This window comes from Neltuma alba, unplaced genomic scaffold, assembly GCF_004799145.2.
Source record: "Neltuma alba isolate B1F8T4 unplaced genomic scaffold, ASM479914v2 tig00012535_pilon, whole genome shotgun sequence".
Lineage (NCBI taxonomy): Eukaryota > Viridiplantae > Streptophyta > Magnoliopsida > Fabales > Fabaceae > Neltuma > Neltuma alba.
The window spans coordinates 259,868-278,860 of record NW_021637000.1 but is presented as its reverse complement, the minus strand read 5'-3'; the positions used below and the strand labels follow the sequence as shown (position 1 = coordinate 278,860).

At 38.5% G+C, this 18,993-nt stretch overlaps 2 protein-coding genes and 1 pseudogene across 2 annotated transcripts; 2 read left to right on the top strand and 1 right to left on the bottom strand.

Moving 5' to 3' along the window:
* Positions 1–472: 472 nt before the first annotated feature.
* LOC114728411 (U1 small nuclear ribonucleoprotein A) lies at positions 473–3,118 on the bottom strand. Its single transcript, XM_028915322.1, has 5 exons — positions 2,931–3,118; positions 2,650–2,822; positions 2,141–2,234; positions 1,632–1,720; positions 473–1,134 (listed from the first exon to the last, which is right to left on the bottom strand). The coding sequence occupies exons 1-5, from the start codon at positions 3,013–3,015 to the stop codon at positions 850–852; spliced, it is 726 nt and encodes a 241-aa protein (XP_028771155.1). The 5' UTR covers positions 3,016–3,118; the 3' UTR covers positions 473–849.
* Positions 3,119–6,245: 3,127 nt separating this feature from the next.
* Positions 6,246–7,137, top strand: LOC114728412 (indole-3-acetic acid-induced protein ARG2-like). The gene is made up of 2 exons (XM_028915323.1): positions 6,246–6,462; positions 6,596–7,137. The coding sequence occupies exons 1-2, from the start codon at positions 6,401–6,403 to the stop codon at positions 6,813–6,815; spliced, it is 282 nt and encodes a 93-aa protein (XP_028771156.1). The 5' UTR covers positions 6,246–6,400; the 3' UTR covers positions 6,816–7,137.
* A 7,722-nt stretch (positions 7,138–14,859) lies between these two features.
* Positions 14,860–17,149, top strand: LOC114728425 (60S ribosomal protein L18-2-like; annotated as a pseudogene).
* The last annotated feature ends 1,844 nt before the right edge of the window (positions 17,150–18,993 follow it).

Below are 18,993 nucleotides of genomic sequence, written 5' to 3'. Positions count from 1 at the left end.
TATGCTTATGATTTTTATCGAGGCTTGATTTTGCACAAGCCAGTTAAGATAAAGATCACTTCTGCTTATGTTAATCCAACATTAAGAATAAAGTACAAAGTATGAGTTTGAAAAACCTCAGTCTATTTCTTTTAATCTCGAACATTTTTTTCATGTTAATCTGTCCCTGATGCGATGGCATTACATTGACGCTAACAAACGAGAGTGATCCATCATCCAACTTCCCGACCATATGAACAATAAGTCTTGAACAGTAACTTTGCAGGTTTTCCAATTTTGAGCTGCTTGTGCAGATGATGGTTAATGAGACTCAAGACACTCGTTTCGTCAATATGACTAATTTATTGCCTTCTCGGGGTTGATTGGATAATATCAAAAATGCTTTTTAAAAGTATTTTTTCACAAATTGAGACAAACTCCCCTACATGTTTATTTTATATGCCATACAATCATTTTTAAAACTATGATTTAATTTCCATCTAAACACCTCCCGTATCTAAAATCTAAAATGAGTCACACCATCACAGTATACAGAACTTTAAAATAATACGGTTTCTTGAAGAATTTACATCATATGTAGATATAGTGATGGTCTCAAACACCCAATATATTCTTCGAGAGATGCAGTCCAGTATGAGCATGTCGCATACAGGAATAAACTCGTAACCGTTAGTTCGAAGATAACCGCAAAAATGATCAAATTACTCTTAACTACATTCATACAGGAACTGCGACTTTTTTCAGGATACAGCAACCGGGAATATGAAGGCTTCCATTTGGCGGATGACTAAGTTCAAGCTGTGGATTAGACCTATGATGGTGGCCTCTCTCTAGCAGAGCACAAAAAACCTATTTTTTGGCATAAGTTATCAACATAGGGTTCTGCGGGGTAATCTTGAAGCCTTGGAGAGCCTGCATTGCCACCGTGGATTGCATCTCGTCTCCATACTCCACAAAAGCAATACCTGGTTTTGTTTCCACCATTCTAACTTCCTTGAAACCAGGATATTGAAGAAAAAGCATTTGCAACATCATGGGAGTTGTCTCAGTGGGAAGGTTCTGAACAAAGAGAATATTATTGGGCGGTGCAGGAGCCTCAGGAGCCATAGATTTTGCACCACCTGGATAAGCGATCTGGTATTGAAGCAACATTAGCGTACAGAATCAATTGCAGAGGTAATTACGTACTTATAGTCACAACAAAGTGAAAAAGAACAAATCAATCACGTTACTGTGCATCTGAATATGAATTTTATTCGAAAGAGTTCAGTTCATCATCTTCCTTTTAAAACAAAAACATTGACCATAATGCCATCTGTCTCAATTTTCTCTAATACAGTTTTCATTCTTTGTCCTGTAGGCAACCCAATCAACTTGCAAGAAAATTTTGCAGTTTTTCTTTCAGAAAATTTCTAGCATGAAAACCCCTACATGCTTATCTTCAATGGAATTTTAGCACAAATCCAAGAGCCAACCTTTCAAATATCAATTACTATAACACAAAAAGGAGAATTACGCTGGTAACATGTCAAATTCAACTGAGACAGACTACTAGAAAATCATTATGTTTTTAACATCATCATGATAAATGAATGGCATGGTGAACAAATTAAGCTGCAGAGGGTACTCACAGGAGGCGTTGCACCATATGTACCACCATATGCAGGATTGATTCCCATTCCAGCTTGATTTGCATCATGTTGGTCCTTCCTTTTCTTGCCTGAGACAAATTACAGCCAGGTCAACTCCGTCCAATTCGGCAGTTTATCATTTTTCTTCTCCTTTTCAAATTGATTCTTCAATAAATATATTGTACATTTAATCTCATATGCAAAACATAAGTTTACCATTACCTAGACTACAGAGCATGAGAGCTAAGCACATCCTAAATAAATAGGATCTCTCCCCAGCCCAGACAAACTAAACTGCACAGAAGGCTGCAGTTGGGATTCACAAGTAGAACAATTTTTCTTTTCTCAAAATTCATATTCTAGTGCATAAGCAAGCATCAGTTGGCATGAACACTTAAAGCCCAGGCTCAGACAGTACGGTTCAACCCAATACATTGTCACATTTTGGTCATTTTTGGGTTTGGGTTCCCATTTTCAGAGAGAAGCGGGCTACAAGCAATTTACTCTACCTTTCTCATCGTGCCTCTTGCGTTTTTCTCTGGGAACAAAAGTGCCATCTGCTTTTGCTATTACATCTGATTTAGTCTTTGCATACTGTATTCTCTGCAAATCGCAACACCAAATTCAATTTCCAGCAATAGTAAGAAATTGATGTGGCGTGGAATAAACTGAGCGAATTAAAGGATTTTGACAAAGTGACGAAATAAAAGGATGCAGCTTATGCAATCAGGCCATATATCACAGAATCTACAGTCTAAACTGATCCATGAACTGTAAATAAAGCCTGTTATTCTATACTTCTAAATTTAAGTAGATCCATCAACCTCTCCAGGCCAAGTTTTCTTCCGGTTACCCTCCTTCCATAAATAAGTCAAATTAAGTACAGCACTTAATGAGCATTGTGGACATTTAAGGACTTTAAGAACAGTGCATTACGGTGTAGGTCGGGGGTTTAGAAAACCACGCACAAACACTAATCAGATAAAAATTAGAAAACCAAGAAAGCGAAGGAACAAACCATGGGCTTATCATAAAACGGGAAACCTTGCATTTGCCTAAGCGCATTGGAAGCAGAGGATACATCCTCAAACACAACCCAAGCCTGACCTTTGTGCTTGAGAGTCTTGAAAGCTAACACCTCCAGTATCTTGCCGAACTGGGAGAAAACAGCGTGCAACGATTTCTTCAGCTCTACATTCAATTAAAAAAAATTAAAAAGAAACCGATACAGAGAATTTTCGGACAAAAAAATGGTGAAAATGAGAGGAATTGTAATTAATAGGGGTCGAAGGCAGGTACCGTCAAGCTTAATCTTCTCGTTAAGGTTGTTGATGTAGATGGTCATGTTGGGTGGTGTTTCAGGGCCCGCACTGACTTCCGACATCCTTCAGTTCCGACCTCTCCTCTAGTGAAGGTTCGGATGCCCGACTCGCTTTCAAATCAGTCAGCGACTCCAAGGGACTTCAACGAGGACGATGTAGGGTTTATCACGGTGCCGGAAAAACCATCCGTCCGCGGAACACTGTCATTTTTTTTAAGATATCGGGCCTAAAAGAGGTTTTCGACCAATATCGGGCTTCTCATTTCGGCCCGTGTATAAGGGCCAGGATCGTGGCCTGTCGACTAGGTTGGGCTGGTCTGCAGTCATGTTTGCATAAAAGAGTGAATTCCTTTTTGCAAGAAAAAACCAAAAGGTTAAAAAGCATGTTTACCCTTTTTTTTTGGTCCAAAAAAGCATGTTTACCCTTAAATTGTGCTCCCGTGAGCATTGGAGTCGCCCTCAAACTTTGAACAAGACTGTAATAGGCCTTTGCCATTAAAAAGAAGCAAACATCTGTTAACTGTGTGGTGGGGAGCATATATTTGTTTTTTATCTGTGATTGTTTTGAACAATAGTTGCTTGTGTTTAAAAGCAAGAGCCAACTATAATGTTTTTACAAGTTTAAGAATATTATTACATCATTCAATAGCTTAAGAACAAAAAATATCTTCAAAGAAAATAATAAATTCCCGGCAATACCAATAAGGACCATTTGTTTAATTAAGAATAGCTTTCCATGTTGGTGTAGAGTGCTTGAGATAAGGGAAAAAAATAAATTTTTATCGCTATATAATTTTAACCTTATTATGTCTTGGTTCTTAAGCGTTAACTCGATGCTGAATCAAAACTGCAGGAATTAAAATAATATTTTTGCTCATAATAAAATATCTAGTAGTAAAATTTTTTAGATCAATCCTTGCCAAGAGCCTGCATCCGAATGAGGTGGTGGGGAGTGTGCGTGTGCGTGTAGCATTTTAATTTGCCAATAAAAAAGATGCTTCCACTGAATCGCTGTTGACAGCCGTTTTTCAAAAAAAGAAAATATCCGGGTTTGTGGTTGTGGGGACAGATGAATGATGGATTGGATTAAGAATAATTTAAGACGCGTAATTAATTTAATCAATTACCAGTCACGAAGCTTGGCGGAAGGCGAATAAAGACAAAGCTGAGAATTAGGAAACTAGAAAATGAAATATTTAATCAGAGCGGCGAAGCCACGCGCGCAGTCATCATGCATGAAGACGAGGATGCAGCAAATTGGGTCTTGTCGCGGCTGGCCCCCCAGAACGCTTCCCATCCGCATATATATGATCGATCGTGTAATACGAGTCATGTGTCTAGAACAATCATCCATGTCGACGGAGGGGAAAATATCAGGCGCAAAGGAAAGTGTCGTTTTATGGCAAAACACTTGACGTGGCGACGAAGTGACAGCATTATAAAATTACAAGTTTACTTTTAATTTATTTAAAAATTAATAAAAAATGGCCACGCAGTGCACTGCTCTTCGGTATCAACTAAAAAGTAAGAGGGTAACTTATCTATGGTACGAAGTGCGTGCTAGGATCGTATTTAAATCATTTAGTCACCTCTTCTAAAGAAGAGAGATTCATGCAAGTACGCGGTTAGAGTGGAAATTGGCTGTGGCCTTCAGTATGTACTGGTATGATGTTAGATGGCCGAAATTTACTTACTCGCATGTACTCTCCAAGAGCCTAAGCACCAAGTTCACCAAGACTACAGTGGACGATGTATTAAGAGCTTGTTTGGATCCATGATCCATAAGGTTGAAGCACATTTATGTAAACTGACACGAAATTTTTCTCATCTACTTATCTCATATTTGATAAATGAAAATTAAAATAGTACTTATAAACATTTTAAACAGAAGTCCAACTCATCCTTAGTTCACAATATGGACATGCTTGATATGAAATTTGTGCCATAGTCCTAGTAATTATTTAGTCGCTGACTTTTAAGAGTATAATGTTTAGTATTCTGAGTGCGTGATCAGTTTTTTCTATCTTAATGATCTCGCAACCTCATGGATAGATCATCATGCTCCGAGTGAACACTCCTCCTCTTTATTAGTCAGTCAATGATAAATTCGAGATCAATTGAGAGGAGGCGTGTGAGTTTTAAATAAAAAGGACTCACTCAAACAGAAAAGAATTTAAAGGAAAAATTCTTGTTTAAAATTTTAATTGACCAAAAAGACATGAATTGTGCAAGTGCAAGTATGATCTGTGAGTACAATATATCATTCGATGTGTGCAATTCAAACAGGGATTTTTTTACTAATTTGTCCGAATTTAAATGTGCTTGGATAAATCACAAATTCACAATCAAGAGGGACCGACTTTCCTTCATTTTATTTTTTATAAAAAAAATCATGTTTGGTTCTGAACTCTCACGAGCCCGGGCTTTATGATTGATGAAGCCGCAAATAAAATAGTATTTATACTGATAATATAACCGTGATTCTATAAAGCAATTAAAGTTGGATTATATTGCCGTAGAGATGAGGCTGCGCACCAAATGCGCCTCTTAGGAAGTTCTAAAAGCTAGGCGTCCCATCCAGAGTGGGGGTAAATAACCGGGGATGCCATTCCATGGGCAAGTTGGGAAAAGCACATACAAGAAGTCAAATAAACCGAACGGAAAATTCAAATAATCATAATCACGATATATGGCGAAACAGAATTGAGCAAACAAAGGCCAAATTCAACGCATTCCCCACATCACTTTCTAGGTTCCACACAGCATTGACTGCATACAGGCCACTCACTCTGACTGAGTCATACATTAGTCTCCATTGCGTTCCGCCGCCAACCCTCCCCCAGGCCGACCTTATACCAATAATTTAAGTTAAACGAAAAAGAAAAAGAAAAATATGGATATTTCTGCCCTCCAGCCAAATTATTTTAGGTTAAAAATTATATGCATACCGTACACGTGTTCCAATACATAAGAAGATGGTAAAGGGAAGACGTGATGAACGATACTTGGGTTACATTATAAAGGAATTGCCGCCCCAAACGGGTCTCAGCGGCGAGCAAGGGACAGGTGGCATAATGGGAGAGGTTCTTTATATGCTTTATTTTGACGGGTCTTCCGTCCTCCCTTCAATTATGGAAACCTATTTTTGATTTCCCACTTCCGCGTTCCTTCCCGCACGCGCCTCATAATTCTCCTATTTTTCCTCGTGAAAGAAAAAGAAAAATCCGACGATTAATAACGTCCCCACCCCTGCCCTTGCTTCGCCTATATATAATGCCCCCCGAGTTCCATTATAGAACCCAAGGAATAAGTGTTGGGAAAGAGAGGCGCCGATCAGAAAGAAAGGTTCCTCTCGCCGCTGTGGAAAGCTTCTTCTCCTTGTATTCATCACCCTAACCTATCAAAAGCAGCTTTCCGCAGCTTCCCCACACAAGTTCCACCATTCACCATGGCTCGCTCTTTCTCCAACCTCAACGGTCTCTCTGTTCTCCTCGTCAACGCCATCTCCAGGTACTCCATCGTCACTTTTCTTCCTTCATAATGACCGGCTTATTCGATCAATGAATTGCTTGTTAGATTATTTTGATTAAAGCTCATGAATGGGGGTTTGGCTGTAACTTTTGGCTTTGTTGGTCATAAGCAGGCGTGGATTCGCGTCGTCATCGCAGGGATTCGCCACAACCGCCGCAAGGGCCGGAGCTGCCTCCATGAGCGGTAAAGTGGCCAAGAAATCCGTGGAAGAGCGAGTGACCGCCGAAAAGGAGTCGTGGGTGCCGGACCCCGTCACTGGTTACTACAGACCGGAGAATACCAAGGAGATCGACGTCGCCGAGCTGCGCGCCACGCTTCTGGGCAAGAAATGAAAACCAGTGAAATGAAACTCCGGGGTCCAGATCGATGGATTGACCATGTCGTCTCGTGTATCTGGCCTGGAATAGAACGAAATGCACTTCTTAAACGGCGTCGCTCCGAGCTGGCTTTGGTGGCTATATGGCTACACAAATCCTTCGGGGATGTAGATCTGGAATTTCTTATGGATCGTGCGGTGACTTCCTCTGTTCTCAGTCCTAAGAAACAGAGGACGAAGCCATATCGTCCAATTGTAGTGTCCTTATCTTTTTCCCCCTCGGATTTTATTCCAATGTAATTTTCGTTTTAGAAATAAATAGAGGAGTTTTCATAATACATAACGCGACAAGCAAAGTGTGTCCTGGTCCCATGAGTATATCCGACTAAAAACGAAACCCCGGCTTGTGGCCGCCAATGTTCTAGAACGTCAAATATAAACTGGCCTCTATAAAAAAAAAAAAAAAAAAAACAGACTGTGGGTGAACCGTGATAAGTGCTTGACGAGGGAAAAAAATCAAATAGAAGAAGACATTTATATTGAGCCATCGACATATTTTTGAGGAATTATACTATACGGGTCGCTCGTAATTCCTACGGCCAATGTTTTGTGTTGCGCGGTGGAAAATATTCAAGACATTTTATGAGGCAGAGGAACGCTGAAGATTAAAGATGTGTATAATTCACGGACCTGGCAGCGTGCGCACTACAACCGGCCTTCGATCAAATCTACTGGAATCGTCTTAAGAGTGGGGACCGTTCTGCCAGCTGACAAGTGTCAATGCCTCTGCCACTTGTGCTTAATTCTTCCGGCTCCCGTAGTTATTTTATTATTTTGAATCATTATCTCAATATGTTGCTGTGCATCCTGAACTTGGGCGGGAAATATCAAGTTGCGTATGTGTTGGAGCACCGCTCCCCAATCAAGCAATCAATCAACACGGTGGCAATTTTGCGGGAAAAAAATAGTGCTGTCTGGTGAGTAAACGACGGTCCTGATGATTTTGTTGATACAATAATTGTTTTGATCAAAAGAAGGGTTACGTATTCGGCAAGAAATGAATAAAATTATCAACTTAATATGCGCAGAACAGATAAACTGGGGCAGATATACTCATTAGCACAATCTGCAGCTGATTGAGAATCCGTTAGGTCCTGTGCCTGCTGGACAAAAAATAAAGAGGCGTTTGGTTTTATAATAGGCACGGTTCATGTTGGCCTTGATCATGGTTGCTTTCGCCATCAAACTACAATATGCGCCACATGCTTGCCTTCATCATTCACGAATAATTCACTTTTATATTAATTTAAAATTGTGTATGCGGATGTGCAAATTAACTCGTTTGGTCCCTTGTACGTGCGTGGAGGGCAGTGCTTGAGAAAAGCGACCGAAAGTTTCTGACGCAAGGAGGTGATACAATGAAATAGTCAGTGCCTGGAAAAGCGCCAGTTAGAAAAATTAAAACACGTAACGCTGAAGTCAAATTGCCTGGAAGAGCAGCACCCAAGTTGACGGGAAATGCTCCCAGGGCTTGCTTCCATATCACAGGTAAAAATTTAGAACATTAATTAAATCGAAATAATAATTTATCCCCAAAATAAATAAATAAAAGAAACAATAATAGTGAAAAGACAATATTCAGATTGGCTATTCAATTCGCTCAATATATTGTAAGATGAAATCAACCAATAAAAAATTGCTCTGTATGACGCTGCTGGATACCATCTTATTATATCTATGTGTTCGTGATGCTGATTTAAATGGTTTCTCAGGAGGAGTGCTCGATGAATAGCCAAAGCTTATGAATTTACGAAGGACGTGTTCGAAAGCTTGAATAGAGGCATGCTGTGTACGAAATTCATGTTTCAAAACGGCTTGAATGATCGTTGAGTGGGGTTTTATCTTCGTCCGCATGCACAGTGCTCAAAGCATGCGTTGAAGAAACCGAGGGGGAAGATAATGTAATTTGTTAAATGACTCTATGCCATGGACGCTGGCGCGTAACATGAGTTGAAACCAGATGCGCTGATGCTAATTAACAAGTTTATCATGAATGTAATATTCAATCAAGAGTCACTAATAATTCAACGACAACAATTATTTTGGGGAACCAGACACCCAAGGCCGCCCAAGGTCGCTACAGAGTGCAGGGACCTAGAATTTAATATATAACGGATAAGAACAGGGGACTGTATTAGAAAAAATAACGAATGAGAATTCTATTTGATTTTCCTAAAAGCATGCACGTGGATAAAGCTGCAGATGTCGGTAGAATGCCCTTTCCATGTATCAAACAACTGTATTTCAGGGGGCAAAAGTTTATCTTCTGAAAAATTTATACATTAATAAGGAGAATCGGAGAAAATATGAGGCTCACAATTAAAAAAAAAAAAAAAAACGTATGTGGTATAAAATCTAGTTAACTTCATGACGAAATCAAGGTTTCGTGGTCAGGATTCACGGGTTTGCATGTCACAATACATATTTCTTTCTTTATATATTATTATAAATATTTAAATTTTAATTATATGAAAAGAGAGTCTTTCATTAGATTCTGGTTAGTCCGTATAACGTGATCTCTAGATTGACAATTAACGAAAGTAAAAGATACTTCCTCCCTCATTATTTAATATTTACTTATCTTGGTTTAAATTTCTATTTTGTCTTCAGGCATACGTCCAGTTTCAAGTTTTATTGTATAATTATATTATTAGATGGAATGGAGACGGTTAAGATTTAAAATAATATTGTATTGTTGTATTATATTAAATAGACGGTAAAACTGTGAAAAAAAAAAGAAGGAAGGAAGGAGTACTCCTCCGGTCCTATTATAAGACCCAATTTGACTTTTTATTAGTCCTAATTATAAGACCCAATCCATTTTGTCTCTTATATTTATGCATTTTTTTTCCAAGATAATCCTTCTAATAATGATAGTTTTAGCCAATATACTTAATTAGCAAGGATATTTTAGGAATGACAACACTTATTTATTAAAATAACCAACTTAACTTACTTCCTTAATTTCCTCAAATAAGTCAATTGGGTCTTATAATTAGGACCGGAGGAGTAATTAATAATCAGGCGAAATGATTATCATTTTGTATTCCGAATTTTCGATTGGCCCCGGTGCCGCCATGCGTGGCGAAAGCATTTGGCAGTCCACCCCCAACCGTTTTGTTTTTTTGTCTTTTTTTTTAATTATTTTTTTTAAAGAATAGATTTGCGTGGCTTTCAATTTTTCTTGACGAAGTATGAACGGTCGACTAGAAACGACGCCCTCCGTAGAACGTTTTCATACACCCATCAGGGGTTGGTAAGAAAAAAGTGGTGAATTATGAAAAAGACACTTAGTGCAATACTCCCCACCCCCCTACCCCAAAACTTCTTCTCCTATTTAATATTTATAAATCAACATTCCAATATTAAATTTTAATAAATAAATAAACCTATTAAAATTATAATCGCTAGTTCAGAAATGCACTATGGGGTGTGTGACAAAAAAAATCAACTCTGCAACATAATAAATATGAACTCTCCGGATTTCACCCAACAGCAAATATGATAAATGGAGAAGAAGTAAGGAGAATTCATATATATTCTTATGCAAAAATAAACCTTATGCATAGAGCTCCGGAAGAATTGGGCGATTTGCATGTTCTCGACTCGTACACGGTGACAAAGAGAAGGAAAATACACGAGAAGAAGTCTGGTAGGGTGGGAAAAGTAAGAAGTGGAAATTTCAGGGTAGGCGGCTATGATCACTCCTTCATTTCAAGACAAATGAAATTAGAATTAAAGCTGGCGTCCGTAATTAGGCCAACGACCATCCTGTTGGTCTGATCTGAAATGGGAATCCAATAAAGAGATGAATCTCCAGCCTGAACTGCGAGGAAAGGAACCAAGACAAGACATTTGAATGGCCTTCCAGGTAGATGCATATCTTTCACACGGCATCTGGATGTTACTTTTTCCACATGTGCAAGGCCATTTCAATACTCATTCTGGTCACATATGGATCAGATTCATCATTCCTGGTTATAGTCAGTAAACCAACGTATCATGCTTTTACCGACGTGCCCTGGACAAATGACCACGTCACCTCATTTATCAATCACCATAGCGTGGGGACCGGGGGGGGGTAAAAGAAATTCCCAAGCCGTGATAAAAGACTTGGAGCCCATTTGAAATAGTTTATAAACAATTGTTCAATTGCGATTTGTAAAATATGAGACAGATATGTAAAAAAAAATAAATCTTAACTTGATGAAATATATTTATAAGTGCTTACAAATATGATTCTAAACAGAATGCTACAAAAGTTTTTAGGCCGAAATGGAGGGGATGCGACAAAGTTGTTAAATTGGCAGGCCTTTATGCACTCCAAGTGCTTTCAAAGCCCAAGCCCAGACAGGATCGATGCTAGCCCCTCAAATCAATCTGGAATCTGGATAGAGAACCAAGTTATCCGTAATCTTTTTATATATTTTTGCCCCCCTTAAAACGATCAAATTCACGTTCCCAAGCATTATTTGGGGACAAATTTCATGTTCAAATTACAACACGTAAAGTATAATTTGCTCAAGCCCGCCAGATCACCACGCTCCGCTCACGTGATTACAAAGCTCGTAGCTTACTTACAAAGTGTTTACGCTTCAAGTTAAAACAACAGCCGTCCACAAGCAGCCGAAGGGTAGCTCTTAAGTCAGCTTGTGCCTCATTATGAAGCTTCCTCGAGACTATCACGTACTCACGAAAGATTTGGCTTTTTTTCAACAACACATACAGATTCTTGCGACTGTGGAGAGAAGCGCCGGCACACTTGAGAAAAGTTCATTCAGATTGGCAAAATAGCACATCTTCTCTTCAACTAGTGTTTGCTACTCTGCATGTTCTTCTGGGGCAATTCCAATCACTTTTTTTTTTTGGTGCAAAAGATGTGAGGCTCATCGTTTGTCTTTTTTTCAAGGCATGGGCTTATCCTTTTCTTTTTTGGTTAATAACCAACAAATCAACAACAAAAATATATATTTAGCATAGAATTTGTGGCAAATCTAAGCAAGTCATAAACAACAAGTAAATCAGGGGGAAGAAAGAAGTTAAGAAGAACAGAGATGCCAAGCGTTATGGTGTGTGCAGCTGACATTGGCACTGTGTTATAAATGTTGCTTAAGTCCAAGAACTTTGTTTTCTCGCACAAGATTGTTAGGGGTGCTGGAGGAAGCTACTGATCACATCGAAAGCTAGGAATTCAATTGAAAATTAAACAAAAACGGTCACAATAAAAGGACTGAGCATCCTCATTGTTTTTTTGTCATTGGAAAGGTTGATACATCATTGAATTGTCATTGCTGACTAACCTCGGAATTTCTTCTGGTTCGTTTTCTTCCACTCAAACTTTCTTACATACACCCGTCCAACCATGCATCTATGCTAATCTTCTTCAAAGGAACCATTTGACGTTTAGCATTCACAGATGATGATGAATGATAAACATGCTACAAGCGCCTTCTTTAAACTCATTCAAAGTAAATTTACACAACGAGCGTCCTATCTCCACAGACACAATCACTGCATCTGGGCCTTTATCTCTCACACCTCTGTTATCCAACAATCCCTCTCACAAGGGTGTTGTCTTGCAGTTTAAAATATTAAATTCATTAAATTATTGTCTTGTATCACAGCATTATCTTCTATAATATGAAAATTTGAGACAAGACATGATTGCATAGGACCACTCTTGTAATTTTTAATATATTGTGACATATCAATACATTGATTATCAACAACTTATAATGATTGCATGGACGGTAGCAAGCATCGCCTCTATTCCTTGTCTGCATCTTGACCCGTCCGTGAACTCCTAGAAACGAGAAAGCAATGATACTTATCATCTCTGCTTGATAATGTTACTAATAAACATTAGTATTAAATGTCTAGGGACTTAGAGATGTGAAGGAAAATAGGTCAAGACAGGTCAGGTAAAGGGGTAGTATGGCTCTGCTATCTTGCGCCTAGAAACAAAGACAACAGTAAGATTTTTTTAGCAAATGTTTTTTTTTTAATCAATGAGTTAGATTCTCTTGGATATTGAAGCTTACAATAGGGTGTTGCATGTAAGTCTAAATATCAAAAGCCAACTATGAAGTTACAGTTTAGTTGATTTGTTTCCCTACCTTCACAAAACAAGACTTCCTAATTCCTATAACAATGCACTTCTCCGATGATAAGATGCTTCTGTCCAGGTGTTTCGCTGCCTCTCTTTTGACTGAAAAATGGAACCAGACACTGATCACTCAAAGGATATCCATTGTGAGCCAAGAATGGGTGCCTCTGGTGGCTATTTTCTCTTATTAATGGTGATCATCCTCATGACTGCCTTTAACAAGCCTACTCCTCCTTATGTCGGTGCCCGCATTGTCGTGATGGTGGCGCCCGACGTCTCTTCCCTCGCTTTCCCACAACCACCTCTCCACCGCCTGGCTAGATCCTTCTATTTTCAAGTAGCTTCTCGCCTTCACACACTCTTCTGCCATTCACCCTCTATTAAATGATGACTGTGTCATCTGCTTATCGGAGTTGGAAGAAGGCAATGAAGGCCGCATCCTCCTAAATTGTAGCCACACTTTCCACTCTTATTGTATTGATGCGTGGCTTCGCTCTCCCTCCATCTACTCAATATGTCAATCTGTCGTTAAGCCATCAAAAATTTTGAAGCAGACCTCAGTTTGGCTAGAATAATTTGTGCATTGCTCGGATCTTCCTCCGGCGATTAGGTGCCCCAGACAGCCATTAGAGGTGATGCAGAAGCCAGGCATAATCATAGAGCCAAGAAATGGCGAGAGCAATTTGAGGTGGACAAGGCCATCAGAGTCGGATTTACTCCGTTCAAATATTCAAATCCATTGACAAAATAGTTTTAATAAATCGCAGCAAGTGCATGTTCCCCATAACGTAATTTTGGTTTTAGTAGGGTCTAATGAAAAACAAGCTCGTCCTAAAAGTATGTACAATTGTTTTATTGCATGTCACAAGATCATGTCATTTTCATACTACAAGAGGAGTGGGATTGTGGCTGTGCTGGAAGCAAAATGAAAGAAGACATGAAGACGGTGGCGAGGATGAAGTTGAAAGGAGCGAGGAAAAAACTGGTGCTTAAGATTTAACGCCTATCCACCAATAAGCCAGACCTTGTGAATATAGGATTTCTTGTGCCAGAGATTGAACCACGACTATGATTGAGCTGAGTAGATTAATCACCAGCGGTAGTAATCGACAAGCTGAGGGGATTGAGTAGTGCTGATTGGGTTGTCACTCAGATTGGCTTTGATTTCTCTGTTGAGTTTGTTTTCAAATTGCATTGGACAAGTTCTGAGTAGACCACTCAATTATTTTTGAAAGAAGATAAAAGTACAAGGACTAAGTAGGAATGGGCTAAAAGCATGAGTACTGGGTTATAAACTAGATGAAATTATAAGAATTAAATAACTTAGATAAAAAAAATTAAATACTGTTCGTTATAGATTTTAAACATTATATTGATATTTTATAATTAAGAAATGTTTTTTTTTTCAACGTTCTTTCTTTTATTTCCGTTTCCCAAAATGAAACGGAGCGTTTCACTGAGTCCCCGGGCGGTCTGACGATTATGGTCGTCGGATCAAACGGACGGACTAGAAACGGTGCAGGATAAAAACCCCTGCGACGGAACTGGATTTGTTTCCAGTTCTCACTTCTCACAATAAAAACCCTAGGTTCACATTCTTGCTTCGTCCCGGAGCAGCCGCGGAGCGCAGCAGAGACTGAGCCAGTACATTCGCCATGGTTAGTTCGCCTCCGAACCCTTATCCTTCTTGTTTCCTTTTCTTTTCTCATTTTCGTCAATTGCAGGGAATCGATTTGAAAGCAGGAGGTAAGAGCAAAAAGACAAAGCGAACCGCTCCCAAATCTGATGATATTTACTTGAAGCTCCTTTTAAGGTTCCTTCTCTCTCTCTCAATATCACTCTTCCTTCCTTTTCTGCTTTAACTGCTCTGCCATTGGTAGTTGACACGACTTTTTACCCTTTCAGCTTTACCGGTTTCTTGTTAGGAGGACCGGGGAGTAAGTTCAATGCGGTGATTCTAAAGCGGCTTTTCATGAGCAAAGTCAACAAGCCACCTCTATCTCTATCTCGGTTGATTCGTTTCACGAAGGGAAAGGTGCTTATCGCTTAGGTTTGGAGCTTCGTGTGGTTTGGTTCAGTGACAACCTTGATTTAGCATCGTCAAATGGTTACAACCGGCTGACAATACAAAATAGTTGATACTTGCAGTATTTGTTACCCAAGACATTGCTTTTTGGGAACATTGTAATTATGTGCAGTTACTGATAAAAAGGCGTCTTTCTTATTCATTTCAATCTGGTCCATGCATCAGGAAGACAAGATCGCCGTAGTGGTTGGGGCTGTGACTGACGACATTCGTGTGTATGAAGTCCCAGCGTTGAAGGTGACTGCTCTGAGGTTCACCGAAACTGCTAGAGCTAGAATTGAGAAGGCTGGCGGAGAGTGCCTGACATTTGATCAGTTGGCTCTTAGAGCTCCTCTAGGCCAGAACACGGTATGAATTTTTTCACTACTCATATCTTGGCATTATTATGACGGATTGTAAATATGATTTTTGGTCTGGATGTATTGGATTAAAGCCACAACGGAATTGGTTGTTGTTGCGATGTTGAATTTCTTCATATCCCATTGCCCTTTTCTGAATGAGAATGTTTAGGAACGGTGTTTTGAGAAGAAATGTTAATTTAACGACCGCAATTTAATGGAAGGATCCGTGGGATTGAGAACCTAGCACGTCACTTGTTTTCGCATTTGTGGTCTTCGGCACTTGATGGAGCGTGCTTGTTGATTACTTAGCTGTTGTAATGAGTTATTGTTTTTGTTGTTAAGATATGTTATAAATCTTGGTTCATATTACTAACCGGACGATTGTTGAGCTGCGAGTCGTTGAATCATAAGATTCATGAACACATTATAAATTCATAACTATTCATAGTTAGAATTCTAAAATATAAATTTCATAAATTCTCTGTGATATCTAATTACATACTCAAGGGAATGCTCGATTTCGGAAGTCACCTTAAGTATTCAGAGGTACAGATGGGACTTTAAACTTGAAGGGATGGGGAAGTTACGAGAAACCAATTTTAGGAATGTTTCCATGGAAGATCACTCTATTTAAAGTAAGAGGTGGAGTTGAACATGTTATTTCTGTGGGTAACTTAAGAGTTATTATGGAATACAGGGGAGTCAAAGTCTAAAGCCGCCCTTGATCTGTTAGATTGTCATAGGGACTTCGAGTGAGAGGTTACCATAAAACTGTTTCTGGTGACTAAAGTAAGAACTACATCAGGAAGAGAAGAAAATAATATAGCAACGAAGTACGAGTATGATATCAAGTTAAAATAGTTGGCTTCCAGGATAAAGTTATATGAAGTCATATAAGCTTCAAGCTGACGGCCAAAAAATGGGAATGTATGAGCAAACATTTTAAGCAATTATGATCTGCAGAGATTATCCTCCTCTTATTACTATCACTTCTACTACTGTTATTATGCAACCACTTCTAGAGTCCATTTAAAATGTCTGTTTGTAGTTAAATTTTTTAATAGCATGCTTTACATTTATAAATTGGTGTTTGGTTGGATGAAGAATTACTGGTCACTCGATGTCTATTAACACCCGTACATATATTTTGTCCATAGTGGAGAAGGCTGACCTTATTGCTTGGGTCGACGGCAAAAATCCTTCTTATTCGTTTGTTGGAGTTATAATACGTAAAGGAAATGTGAGAAGCACTTAACTTTAATATCCTGTCCTGCACTCATAAGAATCCTGTTGAATTACTGAATTTGTATTTATATTTGTAGTTTATACTATAAATTGTGATTATTTCATAGCACTTGTTTGTTCTTGGAAGCGAGGAAATTATTAACTTGATGCTAAATCGTGCTATTTTCTCTGCAATGATGTCAGGTTCTCCTCAGAGGTCCCAAGAATGCCCGTGAAGCTGTCAAGCACTTTGGGCCAGCTCCAGGTGTGCCCCATAGCCGCACGAAACCCTATGTCCTTTCAAAAGGAAGAAATTTGAGCGGGCCAGAGGAAGAAGAAACAGCAAGGGTTTCAGAGTTTTAGTCCCGGAATTCAAGCATGAAGGAGGTTCACGTTTATCTTGCGGTTATTTTGTAAATCGTTTTCCTCTGCGACGTTCCAACTCTTTGCTCGTCTCAGTTTTATTTTTCGCTGAGAGCGGAGGAAGCAATCTGGACAATTTTGTTTTGAGGAACTTATTTACTAGTGAATGATGAACCTTTAGAAGGATTGTTCTGGAGTGTTTCTCTTCCCCGATTTGCGGATACTGATTTGATTTATTTGCTTGGATATCTTCTTAATATAAGAACTAGTTTGATTTAATTTAGTTCTAAATATAAGATTTTAATTCATTGTTTTTTATTATATTTTTTAAAACGAGTCTTTATATTAGTCGAATGTGCTAAATGCTCAACAAATAATAGTTTTAGTCAATATATTTAGTTTGGTTAGCAAGGATATTATGAAGAAGTTCTAACCTCATGGGTAGGTACTTAATTGGAGAGAGGGATATGCGCTAACCTATTTTGTGTTGGGAAACTCTACCAAAGTGTATATGTTAAGGATAGAGTGATATCACACCGGTACGGATAACTGATTATCTATTTATTATAATTAATTATTTAACTAATTTTTTAAAATTTTTTTAAATTAATTAATTGATTTTATATTAAGGATTGAAAGTAGTATAATTTTCTCTCCTGAGCCTAACACACTCTTTTAGTTGACGAGGTAGATGAATGAAGTCACGCGCTACTGGCTGTGTCAAAGGCAGTTGGTGCCTGAGAGATGGAAGCAGTCGCTGCCGCAAGCATACATGGGCACAGCCGCACGGAGGCAAGAAAATGATCGCCCCTCCCGACCTATTCGCTACTCACCCTCTTTTCTTTCAACAAGCATATATTTAGTTTGGTTAGCAAGGATATTATGAAGAAGTTCTAACCTCATGCGTAGGTACTTAATTGGAGAGAGGGATATGCGCTAACCTATTTTGTTGGGAAACTCTACCAAAATGTATGTGTTAAGGATAGAGTGATATCACCGGTACGGATAACTGATTATCTATTTATTATAATAATTAATTAAACTAATTTTTTTAAATATTTTTAAATTAATTAATTGAGTTTTATATTAAGGATTGAAAGTAGTATAATTTTCTCTCCTGAGCCTAACACACTCTTTTAGTTGACGAGGTAGATGAATGAAGTCACGCGCTACTGGCTGTGTCAAAGGCAGTTGTGCCTGAGAGATGGAAGCAGTCGCTGCCGCAAGCATACATGGGCACAGCCGCACGGAGCAAGAAAATGATCGCCCCTCCCGACCTATTCGCTACTCACCCTCATTTTCTTTCAACAAGCCTGCTTTAGCTTTATTACCTTACACTCCTTCATGGCGTATTTTTTGAAGTTCTAATGAATCGATTTCTTGTGATGAACTCCGAAAGTCAAGTGTTTCAATTGAGGGCGCAAGGTTTTATTAAAATAATAATGAATTGTGTCAACCCCTTTTTTTGGCGATGGAATGAGGTTCAATTAAAAATATATTTCATTGCGGAGCGATTAAAATTCGTGCACAAAATTTTTAAAAACTTAAAAAAATTATAATAAAAAATACGTTATAGTTATTTATAATAAATAATTATATAATTCAATTACAGTACTTATCTATTCTGTTTTATGACTTTTATCTATAATGTGTTAATCGTTTGAAATGGCCAAATGGATATTGCTAAGATGTAAGAGTCTCACGTGATGAATCCCTCTTGCGATTGCAATTGGACAAAAATTAAATTAGTCGCAGCATTTCAATTTATTTTCGAATTTCGATGAACAATATATTTCTTCCTTAATGCGTAATTTAACTTCTAATTGAAAAGCTACATAATAGGATGGCAAACTGAAGGGGGGGAAAAAAACAAAAGAAAAGCTACATAACAGATTTCCATATCCACAGGTTAGACGTAAATTTTTCCTAAAACGCTCACCAATGTACTAATATATAAATATATAATTAAAAAAAATTCCAAACAAGTAATCGGCCTAAACCGGGCAATAAATTT